General features: G+C 44.9%; 1 protein-coding gene across 1 annotated transcript in view; it reads right to left on the bottom strand.

Annotated features, from left to right (window-relative positions):
- The window catches only part of LOC147419368 (uncharacterized), a 46,420-nt gene extending 28,473 nt beyond the window's left edge, over positions 1–17,947 (bottom strand). The window contains exon 1 of the mRNA XM_086505595.1: positions 17,625–17,947. Within this exon, the coding sequence (XP_086361721.1) occupies positions 17,625–17,867 (243 nt within the window). The 5' untranslated portion in view covers positions 17,868–17,947. The remainder of the gene's footprint in view (positions 1–17,624) is intronic.
- Between the last annotated feature and the right edge of the window lie 2,192 nt (positions 17,948–20,139).

Genomic DNA, 20,139 nt, shown 5'->3' with positions numbered 1-20,139 from the left:
GATCACGATTCAATCAGTCCAGTCAGTCTAGATTTAGAAGTGATCTGGCACTTTTGTGAGTCTATTCGTAGACCGTGCATGCCCAGTCACTTAGTTCAGATGCATATCCTCTGGTTGCACACAGCATGATCATAAGCATTCCCATCAGAATCCATCAGATTCCATCAGGGGAGTTTTCTAGTGCATTTAGCCTATTTTCCCTATTTTTGACATTTTTCACTTATTAATTTAAGTGACTTTCCAACAAAAGTAGGTAGGGCAATTTTGCTAAGTTTGTATATAAGCAAACTAGAGCTAGCACTATTTGGCAGAAGAGGCAACAGGAGCCAAGCTCAACAGGCCACTTCTCAGCAAGACCAAGCCTTGGTGGTTCCCTCCGAGCAACAGATTTCCCATTGCCTAGCGTTTTCAACAACGAACATCTCCATCCATCCTCAATCACTAGCGCTTGCATCAGCATCGTCTATCATCGCCGGAAGTCACAGAGAAGCTAGCGTTTTTGGAAAGACCAACATCCCTAGAGTTTTTGGATTACAACAGCCCAGCGTTTTTGGTTTCAGCCTCAGCCTTGCAGATCCAGCACATGCAGTGATTTGCAACCCTAAAGACCAACAAGAACCAACCCCAAAAAGGTAGCAGATTGAGCCCCAGAAAGACCTGAGTTTTCAGCCTTGAAGATCACCAGTTTTCAGCCCTAAACCTGCAGATTTTCAGCGTCAAAGACCTACGAAAAACAGCACCCAAATCAGCGTTTTTGGCTCAGTCTCGCAGATTTCAACCCACAGCGTTTTTGGACAGCAGTAGAAAGATTGCAGATTTCAGCCCTTAGGTCGACTTCGTCATCCCGTCGTCATCGTCGACATAGCCTAGTCTTGCATCAGTCTCATGCATTACCATTGTCTAGATTGTGCAATCATAAGTAGACCACTCTCGCCGACGAGAGTGGGGCCTTCGGAGGAGGGTTTTACAATGTCTCTGGTGCCGTATCTATAACCAGCCTGTTTAATCCAAAAAGGGCGGTAGACTTTACTTCAAACCTTGATTTAGCTTTCACCCATTATTAGTCGTCTATTCTACCTATGCTATAATGACACAAGAGAGGGGAATGGGATACAGATGCTAGAATGCATCTGTATGCGAGTCAGACACTAGACTGGCCCATAAATTAGGCGCCCCTTTCAGTATTTCTTTATTCTTTAACAGAGGGAATAAAAGCTGTGGTTCCCTACAAGCTGCCCCGCACAATCTTGGCTGAATTTCAACTGTTCTGGCCTGATTTCGACAGCATAACTGTACTAGGACCCTTCACAGTCAGTATTCCCACGCATTGGATGACTTTCCCGACGCATACGGACACTTTGCAAAACCTGGCGAGAATATGCAGCACGCTGAATTCTCTGTTTTCTCCCCCGAAAATGCGCCAGATCACCTGTACAGCGGTCCCCTTGCGTCCCCGAACCTCCTGGGGGTATTAGGGTCCATTTAGGGCCAAAACCCTAAACCAATACACAGCAGGCTGTAATTCACTGTTTCGGGCTCCGTTTCGCGTGCCGGTCGCATCCGTAGCAAGTCCTCGAGCTCCCGCACCTGTAGGGCTACTTGCCCTTTGAATCGGACGAGATTCCGCACGTGAAACCTCTCCGAATCACCTGTACCTGCGGGGGATTAGCCGCTAGCTAATCCAGTACCTGTGCAAGAGGCTCTTGCCTCGGCAATCGCGCATGAACCCACACAACTGTACATTGGTCAATCGAAAAGCCCACTAGAGGGGCATAACCATAAAGAATAGGGGAGAGAGAGAGCAGTGAGAGGTGTGCAGGTCATGACATCCTGCACCTCACTGTACATAGAGGGTAAGCCAGCACTTCATTGAAGCTCTCCCACCTATGAACAGCACTCAAAAACGAGCTCACAGCTGAAAATCACGTTTTTGCCTTCCCTTTAAGTAGTAAACTCGCCTCAGAGTGCCAAGTGTCACTCATTTGTGCATTTTCCCGCTTTAGACCCTCGGGTCTAAAAATATCTCACCTGCAGCCTCTGTTGACTTGGCCACAGAGTAACAAAATGATCCCCATGTCAAACTGCACGTAATGACGCGAAGACATTTTGCCGTTTCCAAAAATAGCAGTCCCTAAAATTTAGGAGTTTCTGCCATTACATTCTTCTAGGTCATCTGACCCTCTTTGTACACTGCAGCCACACCCAGAACTAAAATGTAGCCTATGTAGCAAAGGATTCCGCTTTGGCTGGCCAATGACCCCACTTTGGCTAACCATAGTCCTTGTCCAACCTTAGTGCTCTTTAGCCCTCAGGCCTGGACTCTCTCTGAACAATTCCACACTGGCTATGCAATGCAGGGCAGTTAGATTTCCAGAGGGGTGTTTCCAAAAGGTAAAACAAACGAAATTCCCCAAAGAAAGAGAAAATAAACAAAAATGGAATTGCCATTGGCTGGTGACATACCTCCCTCTTGAAATCTCAAACGTCCTCGTTTGCACCTATGTCGTACATGCTTATAGTCAACACTCGGGTGTGCGAACACCGTGTCGACACATGTACGACACATATATGCTCACAGTCAACACCTCCGTTGACACATGTATTGCTTGCGTGTGAACCCTGTCCCAATGACATAGTGGAAGCGTCACACTCTGCCATTGCTTTGAGTCCATAACTTTCCAATGCAAAATGGAAGCGTCACATTTTGCCACTGTCTCTTAGTACACGTTGGATCCAGTAACCTTTCGAGCATACCCAAACCGACAATTTAAGAATGCAGTTACACATGTACTCTTCAATAGAAATAAATGTTGTACCCTTGACAAACTGACAAGAAATACTCACTTCTATAGAACTAAACAAAATTTTGGACATTCCATAAGAGCAATTGCCAAACTGACAATCTGTACAGCTTTAACATTCATGTAACATGCACTTCATTTGAGCTCACTGTTAAGTAACATGGACATCATTTCTTTCAGAATCCATTGTCACACTAACAATCCATGTAGCTTTGAATCTCAAGGGGTCAAGGTAGGTTGCAAACCAAGGTTTTAAGTTCCCATACTCTTAGTGACTCTACAAGTTCACTTTTTTCCATCCACTTGACATCCAGAGGTGAATAGCTTTTGAACTTTACCAAACAACACCTTGCAACCTTGCCTTTTCTTTTCTTTCTTTATGTGCCAAAATCTGTTCCGGGACCAAGATCTCGTCAAGTTCCTCGACTTCCGGCTGATCTTCAGCTGGCATATCTTCTGGCACATCACCCACATAGGGTCTGAGAAGACTCACGTGAAACGCATTGTGAATCTTCCAACTCTCAGGCAATTTCAGCCTTTATGCAATATCACTGATTTGCATACTTAGCATCGAAAACAATCTTTCTCTGCTCTTCATCTTAATCTTTGGAGATTAACCTGTGATCTACCCTTATGCTGTCACTTTTATTGGGCTGAGAATTCTCTTTTTGACCCAATTTTGGCAGCATAACTGTAGTAGAAACCTTCACAACCAAAAATCCACATATCCAAGTGATTATCCACGCATAATAGAGCACTTTTGCAAACCTGTCCTGGAAATTCAGCACGCTGAATTCTCTGTTTTTAGCTCCTAAAATGCTCCAAATCACTTGTATTACTGTCCTCTAGCTTCCCCGAAGCTCTTGGGACAAAAAGGCATCAAATAGGGTCAAAACCCTAAATCTGCAGAAAAATACAGCAAGCTGTATTTTTTTCTTTCGGGCTCTGTTTTGCGTGCCAATCGCACCAATTCGTAGCCTTTGATCTTCTGCATCAGTAGGACTACTTGCCCTTTGATTTACACGAGATTTCTCATAAGAAATCTTGTTAAATCATCCTGTACCTGTTTTGAATTAGCCTTTAGCTAATTCGGTACCTGTATGAAATCATTCCAAGTGGAAGGAGTCTGTCCTTGTAACAACAGTATATTCCACCACTGACTTGCATTTTTTTTCAGAAAAGTGGCAGCTTTCCTGACTTTAAATGCTCCTTCCAACAAATGCTTTGTCAAACTGTTCGAGGAAAGAGAAAACCTTTGTCCTCTCATCAAAGCCATTGAATGTGTCAATGGACTCACTGATCATCTTCTTTGTATGGCTTTAGCTTATCCATTGACTCCAAATTGTCAAAAGAGACAGTTTGCATAATGGTACACCTGTGGGAGCCATCTGTACTCCCTTGCCAGTAACATGTTGATGTCCAGGTGTCATATTCACTGATGGGATTGAAAAACCAGCCATACCCAAGTTGCATTGTGACACCCCAAACTGACCTTGTGTGCCCTGAAATCCTTGGTGCAAACCAATGTTTGCATACATGGGGTTGGGCACCATGCCTTGCATACCCCTAAACACTGTTCCTGGCATGCCAAAACTGCCTTGAACTTGATGTGCTATTGATGAAGATTGTATGAACTCCATAAATCTTGGATTCTCCATCAATTGCTTGAACATGGTCACAGTAGTAACAACCTGCAAAGCTTTCTCTGCTTGGCCTGAACTCTCGCCAATTTCATGTGCAGTTGGAATAGGCTGTCTATCCTCTGAAGAGGAACCCTCTTCCTTGTTGCCATCCATCCTGTATCCAAAGAAAGACTATCCATCCTGTATCCAAAGAAAGACTCGTAGCCTTTCTCACCTGTATCCAAAGAAAGACTCTCGTAGCCTTCCTCACCTATAAATCCAAAGAAAGACTCGTAGCCTTTCTCACCTGTATCCAAAGAAAGACTCTCGTAGCCTTTCTCACCTGTAAATCCACTCGATCTACTTTGAAACTCTGTGTTTTCAAGGTCATCCCAAACTCTCTGTGTGTCTTTAACCCAAACTGACCAAGGCTCACTTTTTAAGGAAAAAGTGATTTAATCCCGTCGATGGAACCATGTAACCAGCCTGTTTAATCCAAAAAGGGCGGTAGACTTTACTTCAAACCTTGATTTAGCTTTCACCCATTATTAGTCGTCTATTCTACCTGTGCTATAATGACACAAGAGAGGGGAATGGGATACAGATACTAGAATGTATCTGTATGCGAGTCAGACACTAGACTGGCCCCTAAATTAGGCGCCCCTTTCGGTATTTCTTTATTCTTTAACAGAGGGAATAAAAGCTGTGGTTCCCTACAAGCTACCCCGCACAATCTTGGCTGAATTTCAACTGTTCTGGCCTGATTTCGGCAACATAAATGTACTAGGACCCTTCACAGTCAGTATTCCCACGCATTGGATGACTTTCCCGACGCATACGGACACTTTGCAAAACCTGGCGAGAATCTGCAGCACGCTGAATTCTCTGTTTTCTGCCCCGAAAATGCGCCAGATCACCTATATAGCGGTCCCCTTGCGTCCCCGAACCTCCTGGGGGTATTAGGGTCCGTTTAGGGCCAAAACCCTAAACCTGCAAAAATACACAGCAAGCTGTAATTCACTGTTTCGGGCTCCGTTTCGCGTGCCGGTCGCATCCGTAGCAAGTCCTCGAGCTCCCGCACCTGTAGGGCTACTTGCCCTTTGAATCGAACGAGATTCCGCACGTGAAACCTCTCCGAATCACCTATACCTGCGGGGGATTAGCCGCTAGCTAATCCAGTACCTGTGCAAGAGGCTCTTGCCTCGGCAATCGCGCATGAACCCACACAACTGTACATTGGTCAATCGAAAAGCCCACTAGAGGGGCATAACCATAAAGAATAGGGGAGAGAGAGAGCAGTGAGAGGTGTGCAGGTCATGACATCCTGCACCTCACTGTACATAGAGGGTAAGCCAGCACTTCATTGAAGCTCTCCCACCTATGAACAGCACTCAAAAACGAGCTCACAGCTGAAAATCACGTTTTTGCCTTCTCTTTAAGTAGTAAACTGGCCTCAGAGTGCCAAGTGTCACTCATTTGTGCATTTTCCATAGTAACAGGGGACGCCCTTTTTCGGGCTTCCCGTCCCCACTTTTCCGTCCCCACTTGCCGTCCCGCTCTCTTTTTTACACTAAAAATCCATTTCAGCCCCGTCCCCCGTCCCCCGTTCCCCCGTCCCGGAATGCGTCCCTTGTGACTATGGCATTTTCCCGCTTTAGACCCTCGGGTCTAAAAATATCTCACCTGCAGCCTCTGTTGACTTGGCCACAGAGTAACAAAATGATTCCCATGTCAAACTGCACGTAATGACGCGAAGACATTTTGCAGTCGAAAAATAGCAGTCCCTAAAATTTAGGAGTTTCTGCCATTACATTCTTCTAGGTCATCTGACCCTCTTTGTACACTGCAGCCACACCCAGAACTGAAATGTAGCCTATGTAGCAAAGGATTCCGCTTTGACTGGCCAATGACCCCACTTTGGCTAACCATAGTCCTTGTCCAACCTTAGTGCTCTTTAGCCCTCAGGCCTGGACTCTCTCTAAACAGTTCCACATTCGCTATGCAATGCAGGGCAGTTAGATTTCCAGAGGGGTGTTTCCAAAAGGTAAAACAAACGAAATTCCCCAAAGAAAGAGAAAATAAACAAAAATGGAATTGCCACTGGCTGGTGACAGTATCTCTCCTCTCTCTATCTCTCAGTCTCCTACACTTGCACACACAGTGTCCATTCACTTTGTTTGTGATCATAGCATTCTCTCATTAAGAACGGAAGGCTCTACCTTCCATAAGAACAAAAGGAACCTTGAGCACAGTTCGGAGCACTCATCTTGAGCAAAGCGCAAACAGTCATTCCACTGCACCTAACATGGGAGGGCCGGAAAAACCTCCTAGTGGAGAAAATTCTTCTTCGCCACCTCCATGCTCATAACCTCCACACGAAGTATCCATTCCGCTTCGGTGATGACCATACACTGAGATCTTGGGTACTTAAGTTTACGAGGAACTTGGGTTCTCGAGGTTCTTGGGTTTTGAGTCCTTGAGGTTCTTGAGCTCCTGAGGTTTCTTGAGGTCTTTCTTTAGCTTGTTATCTGTGTTAGAGAAGGCTTTTCTCTTACCCGAGCTCTTCTCTTTCCTACGGGCGCACCCCTTTGCGGCCTTGCGCTCATACCAAGGTTGCTTTTTCCCACCTCACGTTAATTGGCCGGCCGCTAAGTGTACGGTCCGCTCTCAATGAGTGAAAAGAGGAACGAGGGGAGGCCGACAAGCACTTCTTTCTTGGGTTACCTGTCACTCTTCAAAAACACAATTAGGAATCGACACGCTGTGCACGACCACAATAAGCATAATAATTTATGTGGTTCTCTCCTTGAGTGATACAGAACACTGCCAAAGCTCTGATACCAATGTAAGGTGCAACGGAAGTGTTGAACTTTGCTCAAGATTAGTGCTCCGAACTGTGCTCAAGGGTTCCTTTTACTTACGGAAGGGAGAGTCTTCCGTTCCTTTAGTGAGAAGAGTGCAAATGATCACAAACAAAGTGAATGACACTGTGAATGAAGATACTGAGACTCAGAGAGAGAGAGAGAGAGAGAGAGAGAGAGAAATACGACACCAGAATGTTGTCAAACCCTCCTCCAAGGGCCCCCCTCTCTATGGCGAGAGAGGTCTATGCTTTTGATTGCACAAATCTGGTACAATGGTCAAGATGCAATGGACTTGCCAACAATGTCGACGACTGTGATGACGACGACGAGATGGGCTGAAAACTGAGAACGCTAGGGGCTAAAATCTACAAATCTACTGAATTCTGACACTATGTCGGCGAGGACGGCGACGGCGACGAGACGACGACGATGCGCTGAAAACACAAATGCTAAAATCTGTGAACAACGGGCTGAAACTGAAAACGCTGGCTGATCTGACCGTGCGGCGACGATCTGCTGCAGCTAGGTGAGATCTGCAAGGTTTAGGGCTGTACTTCGGACTCAAGTGCTGAAAACTGAAAACGCTGAAGTGCTTGAGCTGAACCGTCGCCAAGAACTGCAAAATGCTAAGTAGTGTTGCAAACTGGAAACGCTAGTTGGTCTGTAGCAAAAATGCTATGCTGATCTTGGGAATCTGCTAACGCCAGGCAATCTGCTGCAGAAACGCCAAGGCTGATCTGCTGTAGAAAAACACTGGTTGGTCTTGACGGCTAAAAACCCTAAGGAAATATGCCGCTCTTGCTCAGAAGGTGCACTGCAAGTGTAAGTACTTCTTCTTCTGCCTCTTTTGCCAGAAAGTGCTAGCGCTAGCTTTTCTTATATATCAACTTACCAAAAATGCCCTCCCTAATTTCCCAACAAAGTCACTTATTAATAATAAGTGAAAATATTAATAAGTGAAAAATGGCTAAAATACGGAAAATGGGTTTTGTGCACTGTAAAATGCTCATGATGGCTACTGATGTCACAAGACAATAGAAAAGATCAAACTGAACAGACTTTTAGCACTTCAATAACAATTGAACTCAGAGAGAGAGAGAGAGAGAGAGAGAGAGATGACACGCGACACGGAGTGGCGGAATTCCACCCCATAGAGTATTGGCCCCAAACCTTGGCGCCCCTTTCGGTATTTCTTTATATTGCATCAACACAGTACAAGCCGGTACTCCAGACTCTGCATCTTCTCCAAGAAGCATGCCAGAGAATGAGCCCTAACCTCATATTTAAAGGCCCTTGGCCTAAAAAGCAGTTTACAGTAAAAAGCCTTCAAACTTAAAAGCATCTGGTCCAAAAGCAAAGCCAAAAAGCTGCCATCATAAATCACGGAAATCCGTACAACCTGCCACGTCATCAACCAACGCAAAACGCGGAAATCCGTACAGCTTGCCAAGTCATCATGCAAGCGCAATTTTTGAAAATCTGCCACGTCATCAGTTTTTGCGTATGTGCGGGTCTTGCTTTATTTTAATCCTTTATGTCACTTGGGGCCCCATCGAACGGGGTACCCATAAGTTGGTAGGACTTCTTCTTCTGTTACTTGTTCTTCTTAGGGTTTAGGCCCCTCGGCCAACATCTGTCAGTTGGCTCCATTCTTTAGGCTTTGACACGTCAACAGTTTGTGACATCTCCCCTTCTTGAAAGAGAGTAATTGTCCGCGATTAGAGCATATCTGCAAAACAACTCAAGTTAGCTAAAAATTTTCCGAGAGACATTCCGAGGGACAATCAGTTTGCTCTTTTTATTAAGGAGTTAGCTTCTCCTTTCTGCTCTTTTGATCAAGGAGTTAGCTTCTCCTTTCGGCTGTTTTGATCAAGGAGTTAGCTTCTCCTTTCTGCTCATTTGATCAAGGAGTTAGCTTCTCCTTTCGTCCAGATCGAAACTCTTGATATTCCGGCGTAGTAAAATTAGCCATCACACCCAGACCGGTACTGATCTTCCACGGGTGGCTTGATGCACTAAAAAATTACATACCCGGGCAATCTCATCCAATTAGGAATATTCAGTAATTGGCACATCATAATGCAACACAAATGCTCACATATGCATGTTACAAGACATAGAAACATAAAGTCGCTGATGAACACTCCTTCCGCATAACCTAACAAGGTCCGGGCCGGGAGATATTCAACGACTCCCTCATCACTCCTCCCGCATAACCTAAAAAGGTCCGGGCCGGGAGATATGGAGGCCTTTTACAACCAAACGCCCCCCAGACCGCAACCTGCGTCGTTTGGAGGTGCTGAGAGTAACCACTGCTCAGACTTCTTAATACTCCTCTCGCATAACCATCTAGGTCCGGACCGGGAGTCACAACAACAATTATTTTACAAGCATACAACCAAATGCTCCCCAGGCATCGGCCTGCGTCGTTCCGAGGTTCAAACAATACCAAAACAATATTTCTCACTTCTCCACCTGGGAGTAAAATCACCAATTCTTGAAACCAGTATCAAACCAGAGTCAAATAATTCAAATCGGTACCAAAACAGGTTCAAAACAGATACCATCCATTTCAAGCAAATTCCAAACATGATCACCTAACAAGTTCAAACAGAACTCAAACTTAAAAAGCAATCTCAACATCAGTCGAGCTCGAAAAGTCGATTGACTTTCCATCCTGAAACCTGCACCAAAAATTAGGGTTAGGTTCATCCCATAAGGTCGTAGCCGAGCACAGCATGGTCCATCAACTCTTGGACAAACAGTGTTTCTTTGGCGGCGATTAATGCTTCAACTTCTGCTATAGTCATGCGTCTAACTTCTTCAAGAATCTCCGAGGATGAAAATTCTTGAAACCACTTCAACACAAAAACATGAACGTATATACTCATTCCATGTAAAGTGACTGGAAAAATTCTAGTCTTCTTTAAAGACTGTGCATGCAATGTAGATGAACATATAGACAGAGTGCCAAACTGTTCATCAAACACACGCAAACAATGGAATCAAAACTTGTCTTTTTGATCTAAATCTATCAATTGTGGCAAATCACAATGGAAACGCCGATGCTTGATGCTCAATCCTTCTTGTGCTCTTTCAGATATTGTGTCATGCCAAGAAGAGACATGGAATGTGAATTCCTTGGGTGCAAACATTCCATCTTTCCATGAGTAATCCGCATACATCCGTACTCATTCATGAGTGAATCGTGTTCATCGTGCAATATGGCATGCCTATGAAAAGGGTCACATAAGGACAGTGACTAAAATACAGGAAAGCATCACGAATGAAACACTTTAACAATGTGTGCTGACTAATCATGCACACACATAATACTTCCTGTTGGGGTTCGTTGGACCTCGACTCGAGAGCCAAGATTGGTTCTTCGTGATTGATCGAATCTGCAATGAGGTTAGCTTCGCTAGAAAAAGAATCAACTAAACCATCATCCTTGTGAACAATCACATAATCATCATGCTCCTGAATAATCACATCTTGATCGTGCAAATCATCATGCTTATCATTATCATGCAAATCATGTGTGTCGTGCTTTGGAGAAGAAAAGACTGAGAGAGTCTCCTTCTCTTGATTCTTTTCAATCTGCACCTGCGCATTAGAAAATAGTAGGACCAACTCTTGCATGTGTTGGTCTCTTTGTTCGGCCGCCAAGCGCACTTGCTCGGCTCACGCTCTAAGGCTGCCATTCTTTCTTCGGGTTCACAATCCAATTCTGCCTTTCTTTCTACGTGCCACACTTCTCGTTCTCTCATCATGTCCATCATCGTCTTGACCAAAGCCTCCATAGGATTTGGCGTAGATGGAGAAGGGGGAGAGTCGAAAAAACCTCCTGGTGGGGAAAATTCTTCTTCACCACTTCCATGCGAAGTATCCATTCCGCTTCGGGTGATGAACATACACTGAAGTCTTGGGTTCTTAAGTTCACGAGGAACTTGGGTTCTTGTGGTTCTTGGATTCTTGGGTTTTTGAGTTCTTGAGGTCCTTGAGGTTCTTCTTTAGCTTGCAATCTGTGTTAGAGAAGGATCTTCTCTTACCCGAGCTCTTCTCTTTCCCGTAAGCGCACCCCTTGGCGACCTTGCGCTCACACCAAGGTTGCTTTTTCCCACCTCACATCGATTGGCCGGCCGCTAAGTGCACGGTCCGCTCTCAATGAGTGAAAAGAGACACAAGGGGAGGCTGGCCCTTCTTTCTTAGGTTTCTTGTCACTCAAACACGACTAGGAATCGACACGCCAAAGTGGACTTGGGTTACGTGCGACCGCAACAAGCAAAGAAACTTATTGTGGTTCTTTCCTTGAGTGATACGGAATACTACCAAAGCTCTAATACCAATGTCAAGTGCAGCGGAAGTGAATGTTGAACTTTGCTCCAGATGAGTGCTCCGAACTGCGCTCAAGGGTTTCCCTTTACTTACGGTAGGGAGAACCTTCTGTTCCTTTAGTGAGAGAGTGCAAATGACAAAGTGGGTAAACACTGTGCATGAAGGTACTGAGACTGAGACATAGAGAGAGAAGAATACGACACCAGAATGTTGTCAAACCCTCCTCCAAAGGCCCCACTCTCTATGGCGAGAGCGGTCTACTATTGATTGCACAAATCTCTACAATGCAATGGACTTGCCGACGATGTCGATGACGATGAGGACGACGACAAGACGGCTGAAATCTGAAAACACTAATGGCTGAAATCTTCAAATCTTGTATCTGCTGAATTCTGACTCCATGTCGGTGACGACGGCGATGACGATGATGCGACGACGACGTGCTGAAAACGTAGATGCTGAAATCTGTATTTTCCGGGCTGAATTTGCAAACGCTGGCTGATTTGATCGTGCGGCTAGGATCCGTTGCGGGAAGGTGAGATCTGCGAGGTTCAGGACTTTTTCTACGGTGTCTATACAATGAAAATGCAAAACGCTGATGCAAAGGCTGAATCTGTCGCGGAGAATTTGCAAATGCAAAAACGCTAGGCTAGGTCTACTGGTTCAAAAACGCTAGGTCTGTTTTGTTGTTTCTACTAACGCTAGGGCTAATCTGTCGTGGGAGAACTGATGCAATGAAGATCTGCTACCGCAAGGATCATGTCGCGATGTCGTAAGGCTGAAATCTGCAAAACGCCAGAGCTTGAGGTTGATCCAAAAACGCTAGGTGTCTCTTGATCTGTTGTTTCTGATGCAAAAACGATAGGTGGTCTTGTTGGGATCCTACTGAGAAGATGCCTGTCAAACGATGGGTCTTTGCTGCCTCTTTTGCCAAATAATGCTAGCGCTAGGTTTTCTTATATACTTGCTTGTCAAAATTGAAAAATGGCTAAAGTAGGGAAAATAGGTCTATGCACTGTAAAAATGCTCCTGATGGGTTCCGACTTAGTCCGATGATCATGCTGTGTGCAACCGGAGGCTATGCATCTACTCTAAGTGTCTGGACATGCACGGTCTGCGAACACACTCACAAAAGTACCAAAACACTTCCTAAGCTAACTGAACTGAACTGAAACCTAGTCATGAAGTAGCTTGTCCACATGCACATAGGGTTAGATGTGCACGTGACAACATAGGGGAAGGTGGTAAACTCATCATTGATAAACACCTATCGGACCGCATTTTGACATTGAGACGACCTGCACACAAGGAGAAATTGAATGTGAAGCGGGTGTCTCAATACTAAGGAGCACTTTGCCACCCGACCTCTTGAGGTATTCGCACCGAATAAAATCATGATTGTTGATGAAATTCACAATCTTCACTTCATCTGCAATGACTAGTGCAATCCATTCTAGCTTGCCGATGCCTTTTAAAAGGTTGTTCAAACAGTGTGGCATGCAAAAGCACACTGTGACATGTGGATAGTGGCCCTCTACAATAGTTGTTGCTACCTTGTTTGATGCCTCCCCATCTATGACAAACACCATGACATGTTGCTCCCCAATAGTCTTTATGGCTGCTATCCACTCTGCGGCGAGGACATCGGTGGACTTGCCACTCTCGGTGGCATCATGAGAGTGCACAAAGTACATCTCTCCACTCGAGTATGCGACAAGGCCATGAATGGATCTCTTACTTGTATCGCTCCACTCGTCGACAATGAGGAAAACGCCATGTTTTGCCCAAAGCCATTGAATATTAAACGTTGCTTGCTCCACGACCAACTTCTCTCGATCGAGTAAAGTGGTTCGGAGAGCTTCTGAAGATGGCGGAACATAGCCGGTGCCATGCTCTCCTACCCGCTGCACCATAGCTTTCCAATACTCCGATCTATTTCGATCAGGTTAGTATTATTATTCATAGTTTAAACTTTAGAGGTCGTAGTAGCGGAAACGAAGAGAACGGAAGAAATGAGAGAGAAGATCGATAAAGCTTACCAAGCCGCGACAAATGGGATATAGTCGTGATAAAAGATTCGGCGAACGGCGGCATCCACCTCTTCTTTCTTCTTTGGTGCCAAGACGTGGCAATCGTCCTTTGGCGACGAATCGGACCCGATGAAGACCCACCGCCACCGGGTAGAGTGGAAGAAGGAAAAATGAGGGTCTTTGGGTTGATAGCTTTGCGTGCGGGCTTGGATTTATGGTTGAATTGCCGATCCTTTTCCTCAAGCTCCTTCCTCTTCTCAACGCTTACGTTGGTGCAAAATCTCACCTCATGTCCCGACACTCGAAGAAAGTGTGCCCTCGCTTTGTCATGGCCCTCTTTCCGATGGTAAGAGCATAGCTCACATGCCCATGCACGAGCACCTCCCGCCGCCGACAAGGGGCCCTCCGAAGTCACTTCATCCCACCACGACCATTCCTTCGACCTTGGAGTGTTTCCTGCATGGATGGAGGAGGTTGTACGAGAAGAAGAGGCCATGGATTATGCGAGAAAGAGAGAGAGCTTGAGCCTTGAGGATTTGAGAGAAGAGCTTGAGAGAGAGGTCTTAAGAGAGAGGCTCGACTCCTTGAGAGCTTGAGAGGGAGGCTTCACTCCTTGAGAGCAAGGGAGAGAGCTTGAGGGCAAGGGAGAGAGAGCTTGAGGCTAGAGCTTGAAAGCAAGGGAGAGAGAGCTTGAGAGCTTGAGGGTAGACCATAGAGCTTGAGCCTTGAGAGCAAGGAAGAGAGATAGAGAGCCTTGTGTCAATTGTGAAGGGGAGGGGGGGGGGGGGGGGGGGTTTGGGTTGCATTTTATAAGGGCTTTGCAAGTTTGCTCCCCTCAAATTTTCAAAAAATCTGCCCATTTTAAATTTGCTCGTTCTGGCCGGTTCAAGTCTGTTCCACCGTGCCGTTCCAATATCAGGTCGCCATCCAAAACGCCCAAACGTTCCAAGCCGTTCCAAGCAGTCTAGCACGACCGGAACGTCGTTCCGGCGTTCCAGGCTTGTGGGAACGCGTTCCCCGGTAACTCTGATCTGGACACCGCTTTTGCTAAGGTGCGCGAGGCTCTTGAGGACAGCATAAGGAGACAACAGACAAGCATCGCCGTGACTTACAGTTGAAGGAAGATGATTGGGTGCTTTTACGGTTTGAGAAGACACGCCTACAGAAACAGAAGGGTAAGGAGCGACTTTTTTCAAAGTTGAATATGCGATACTATGGCCCTTTCCAAATCCAGAAGAAGATAAATGATATATCCTGCAAACTCAGTTACCGAATACTTAGAAGATTTACAATGCATTTCATGTGAGACTCTTGAGACCTTTCAAAGATGACGTGTTAGTGCACAAGGAGCCAGAGGAGCAACTTGAAGTGGGAGAGACAGAAGAGATTTGCATTCCATAACACATCCTGGCTCACAAGGAAATGAAAGTGAAAGGTAAGCTGACATGTCGGTATTTAGTCAAGTTCGGGAACTATCCAGCTTTGGATACAATATGGATGGAGGAGGAGGACCTAGAGGCTAGTAGATACTCCTCGGATTTTAGAGCTTTACCTTGAAGCGACTATTTCAAGGGTTACCGATGAATCAACAGGTTTAATATGGTGTGGTGAGGACTGCACAAGAAGGAAGTTACTCCGCCCCTTTGTCACAGATTACCTCAAGGGAATAAGTCACTAGTTTCTTTTGAGATTTCCGGAATATTGACGGACTAACAGTATTTTGCTGAATGGCTTTATGGAAAGAAGTACTTTGAAATGGGAATTCCTAATATGACTTTGTTATATGTGATCTTTCATCAGTGTAATGTTTGAGTGCATGTTTTGAAAGACGAAATGATTGCAACATTTCTATCTTGTGCACCTGAGGGTTGATGTGGATATGATGGTAACAAGGTTTAGTCAATCAAAGACACCCGTCAGAGATCAGTTTCATATGGGTGTGATTGCTAAATAAGTTACAATCATCATGATTCTCATCTAAGATCTCGATAGGGATAGTGATGTGAATGTTCAGTGATTGTCGTCTTCGTGCAAGTACTGGAAGCTTGGATTAATGTGCTCTAGTGCATCGATACTTGGAGTCAGTGTCTACTGAACTAGTTTTTGTCCTATGTCTGTTTTTGCAAGCGTAATTGAGAGCGATTACAATTCTTTAACGAAGGGGGTATAGCCACCTATATCCTTGTTTTTCCTTGCTGGTCGTGGGGCTTTCATTGGCATTGTTTGACCTCCCCTTGGGCATCTATATATGTGAGGCCAGTGGGGTACCCACTCAATTGTCCAGGTCTTTTGTTCTTAGTTATACAGGTCTTTTGTTCTGGTAGTCATGGTGGGCTGATCGCAACCTCTTCCCTACTCGAGCATTTGGTTTGTGCGCTCTCTCTCTCTCTCTCTCTCTCTCTCTCTCTCTCTCTGTCTCTCTCTCTCTCTCTCTCTCTCTCTCTCTCTTACCCGTGCACTCTCACAAATGCAATTAATTATGCCAGAGATTAATGATCGGTGACAAAAGTCTCATGCAATTGAAGATGATGCCTAGGATCAACAAATTAGGCTAGGAGATGCTAGCGTTCTTGAGGCTCTGATACCACATGTAGAGATTAGAGTTAGTGCCATTCATGTTAGCTAATGTTATTGATAGTTAACAAAGACACAAAATGAACTTGATGCAAATAGAGAGCTTGATTACTAGGATGCAAGAAAGAGAGAGTTTCTAAAATGAGGAGTGTGTGCTTACACAGCACTAGGTTGCAGCATCTACTAATGCGGTGGGTGAGGTGTAAGCATGTTGACCTTCATTCAATGCTTATGTGGCTAGGGAGACAGAATCATGGGGTTCTAGAATAATGGAGTCACATGGGGTGAAGGATGTGTGGTCATGGCAACATATGTGCCTCATGGATATGTATGGTCATCATGTCAAAGAGAGAGAGAGAGAGAGAAAGAGAGAGAGAGAGAGAGAGAGAGAGAGAGGGTATTCCCATAGCACTCATGGCTAGGGCCATCCCAAAAGCCCGTGACATTTCCAGCCTCCCCCATTATCAGGTTTACCCATCCAAATAGAGATGGTTATTACATTCGCTATGGTATTTATGGACACTTCAAGAGAGTGTTATACACAACTAAATCAGAATCATGGTTGTACAATAGGCCAAAGGAGGTGGCAGATATGGTAGAAATAATGTTGGATATAGCGGACATGAAAACTTATTAAAAAAAAAAAAAATCTAGCAGTGATTGATTTTAATGGAAGGCGTGAAAACGAGTGCATGTAGCACAATAAAGCTTATATAAATATTTTTGCAATAGCTTAGCCAATGGATGTAAATCTCTATAAACCTGAGAGGAGACGCCTTTAATTTGTGCATGTGCTTCAACTAGACTATCTTATAACCACCTACATGGTACCACCAACTGTGGTTTACAGTTACCACCTCTCTATGTAGGAGTAATTCACCACCCAAACTGTTTGTATCCTTTCTTTGTTTATTGGATCCAGCAAGCGTAAACTTCTTCGCAAGAAAATTTTAACTTGAGGATTTGCATTTCATCTTTACCATCTTCTCTACTTATCAAGGCAGGGCCAAAGCAGGTGCATTTTGGAAGACATCTTAGAAGATCACGAAACAAAAAAGACCTTGTCCGAGCAGTTATGTTTACAAATAGTAGGAGGAAGGTCTTTAAAGATCAAGAAATGAAAAGGCCGATGAGTCAAATTTCAACCATGACTATTGCTTAGCATAAGATACTGAAGGTATTTAGTTCGTCTTCCAAAGATCTTACAAAACTACTCTAGGAAACATCAAAGTGTGGCTGTGTGTAGACAATGTGTATCCTTAAAATGAGCATGCATCAAAAATGTGACATGCACTCGTCATCACTGATCCAAAAAAAGCAAATGAGCAGGGTGTGTCTAATCACTAAGAGCTAGTCCATGATTCAGACCCTCTCCGCATGCGGATGCAATCATACCATAATATGACGAGCTTGGTTGGCATTAGAAGAAGCGATTGAGAAGGCCTCTTCGTCCTTGTAGACTGTCTGCTTGAGAAGGAGGCGCTGCAACATGTCAACACCATTCTGGATCTCGCCCATGTTGGCGATGGCTGCGTTCCAGCGCTCCAGGCCTGCTGCTGATGCCGCCCCGCTTTCCAGCTGCTGGTAATCGCCTCCTGCATCTGACTTGTACGACCCCATCAGCACCTCGTCCGTCATCTCACGCTACTGCGTGGATAAAAAACTTTGCATAATTTGCAAACTAGTCATGGTAGTTTGCAGGAGGAGGTATAAATTCAAAAAATGGCAGTATTAATTTGAGAAGGGAAAAGGAAGCGTTTCACAGCAGAAGGAAAAGGGAGTAGGCCACGTGGAAGCAGGGACTTTGCTGCCTTTTTACTTCGTTAACGTAGCAGCCTCTTTTGAATTCTCAAGCTCTCAAGCTTGCACGTGGTCAGAGCTTTTTGATAGGCAATGTCGCTTGCTATGTCGTTTAATATGGCTCAGACTCTTTATGACAGCGCTACGCCATATCCTCTGGGTCTATGCATGCGCCTACCTCCAGAGTCGGAGTCCACCCTATGTAGTCTCTTGTCCAACCTCAACCTGCATCACCTTTCCTCATCATGATGGCGTGTTGCATGAAAAAGACAACAAGAAAGTGCTAAATGCTCACGACTCACATGCGATGGTCCTCGTGCTGCTAAACAGCTCCTTGAATCTAAGCAGCTCTCTGTTGCAGGGTGCAACTCTTGAATTGAGGCACCTCTCCCAGGTAGGGCATCAACAACTCAAGAGGGAATTCATGATGAGATCATGAATTCCTCCACACTGCTTTGAGCAAATATGTATGTCAAATTTGGGACCCTCACCAAAGTACAAAAAGTTATTGATGGGTATCCTTTCCGAGATTATCTTTGCGGGGTGGATAAAATATCTTGTAAGCGTCATCGATTATGAGTCCACATAGCAGCAATTTTCATACTACTTCACCGAATGCGAAGGTAAGTCTCCAGATGCATCTTGCATCTTGAAGGCCTATACCCTTTCACAAGACGTTGACATGGATGAGAGTATGTATGCTCGATATGTATGTCGAATGTGATGATGCCCTCACCAAAGCACGTAAGTTCTTGATGGGCATCCTTTCTGGGATGTCTCTTGTAGTGCTTTGATTGCAGGGTATACTCAACATGGCTGTGGCAAGGAAGCTTTGGGTTCTTTTCACAAGATTCAAAGCAAAGTGCAAGCACTTTGAAAGCCTCCCCCTGGATGAGATAATTCATGATGAGAGTGCTATAGTCAGGGGTTGTTCAAAAAGTTCAAGATGCAATGCCTAGAATTGTCTTGGTCAATATGTATGCCAACTGTGATGTGCTTGAGAAAGCACCAAAAGTGCTTGAGGAGCTTCTTATCCAGAATGTCGTCTCTTGGAATACACTGATTGTGGGAAAAATGCAACAAGAGCAGGGCCAAAAAGCTCTTGGTTGTTTTCAACAAATGCAAAGTGAGGGCCTCTCTCCAGATGCAAACACATAAGCGTGCATCTTGAAAGCATGTGGTTGTCCGCAAGATGCCGGCATGGGCTTATAAAATTACTTTGATATTGTTAGTCAGGGGCTGTTGCAAAAAAATTTCCATGCTTGGCAATGCCTTGGTTGAGACGTACGCTAAACGTGGTGCACTTCAAAAAGCACAAAACGTGTTTGTGGAGCTTCCTATTCCAAATTGTTAGTTAGGGGCTATTAAATTCACTATGATATTGTTAGTCAGGGGCTGTTGCAAAAAATTGACATGCTTGGCAATGACTTGGTCGAGACGTATGCTAAAATGTGGTGCACTTCAGAAAGCACAAAGCGTGTCTGTGGAGCTTCTTGTCCCAAATGTTGTCCCTTGGAGTGCATTGATTACAGGATACTCACAACAGGAGCAGGGCCGAAAAGCTCTCAGTTGTTTTAGCAGATGTAGAGCGAGGGCCTCTCTCTAGATGCAATCACATACGCATGCATCTTGAAAGCACACAAGACGATGGTTTGAACTTAAAAATTCACTCTGATATTGTTAGTAAGGGGCTGTTGCAAAAAACTACCATGCTTGGCAATGCCTTCGTCGATATGTATGCCATATGTGGTGCTCCTGTGTGGGATGTCGTCTTTTGGAATGCATTGATTGCAGAATATGCCCAACAACAGCAGGGCCAACAAGCTTAGAGCGACATGCTTGCAAGATGCACACATAGGTGACAGCGTTTGGAGAAAGGCCTTCGCTTTGCACCCTACTAAAAACAGTCCAATGCAAATTGCTCTCAAAAAGAGATGGCGTGCTTGGCACTGCCTTGGTCAATATGTATGACAAATGTGGGACACTTCAGCAAGGGTTGTTTATAAAACTTGTCGTGTTTGAGAATGCCTTGGTCGATACGTGTGCTGAATGTGGTGCACTTTAGAAAGCACAAAACGAGCTTGAGGAGCTTCTTGCCCCAGTGTATTGA

Source organism: Adiantum capillus-veneris, chromosome 29 (genome assembly GCF_014529385.1).
Source record: "Adiantum capillus-veneris isolate H3 chromosome 29, ASM1452938v2, whole genome shotgun sequence".
NCBI lineage: Eukaryota > Viridiplantae > Streptophyta > Polypodiopsida > Polypodiales > Pteridaceae > Adiantum > Adiantum capillus-veneris.
The sequence above is the reverse complement of the archived record's forward strand: the minus strand, read 5'-3'. Positions and strand labels throughout refer to the sequence as shown.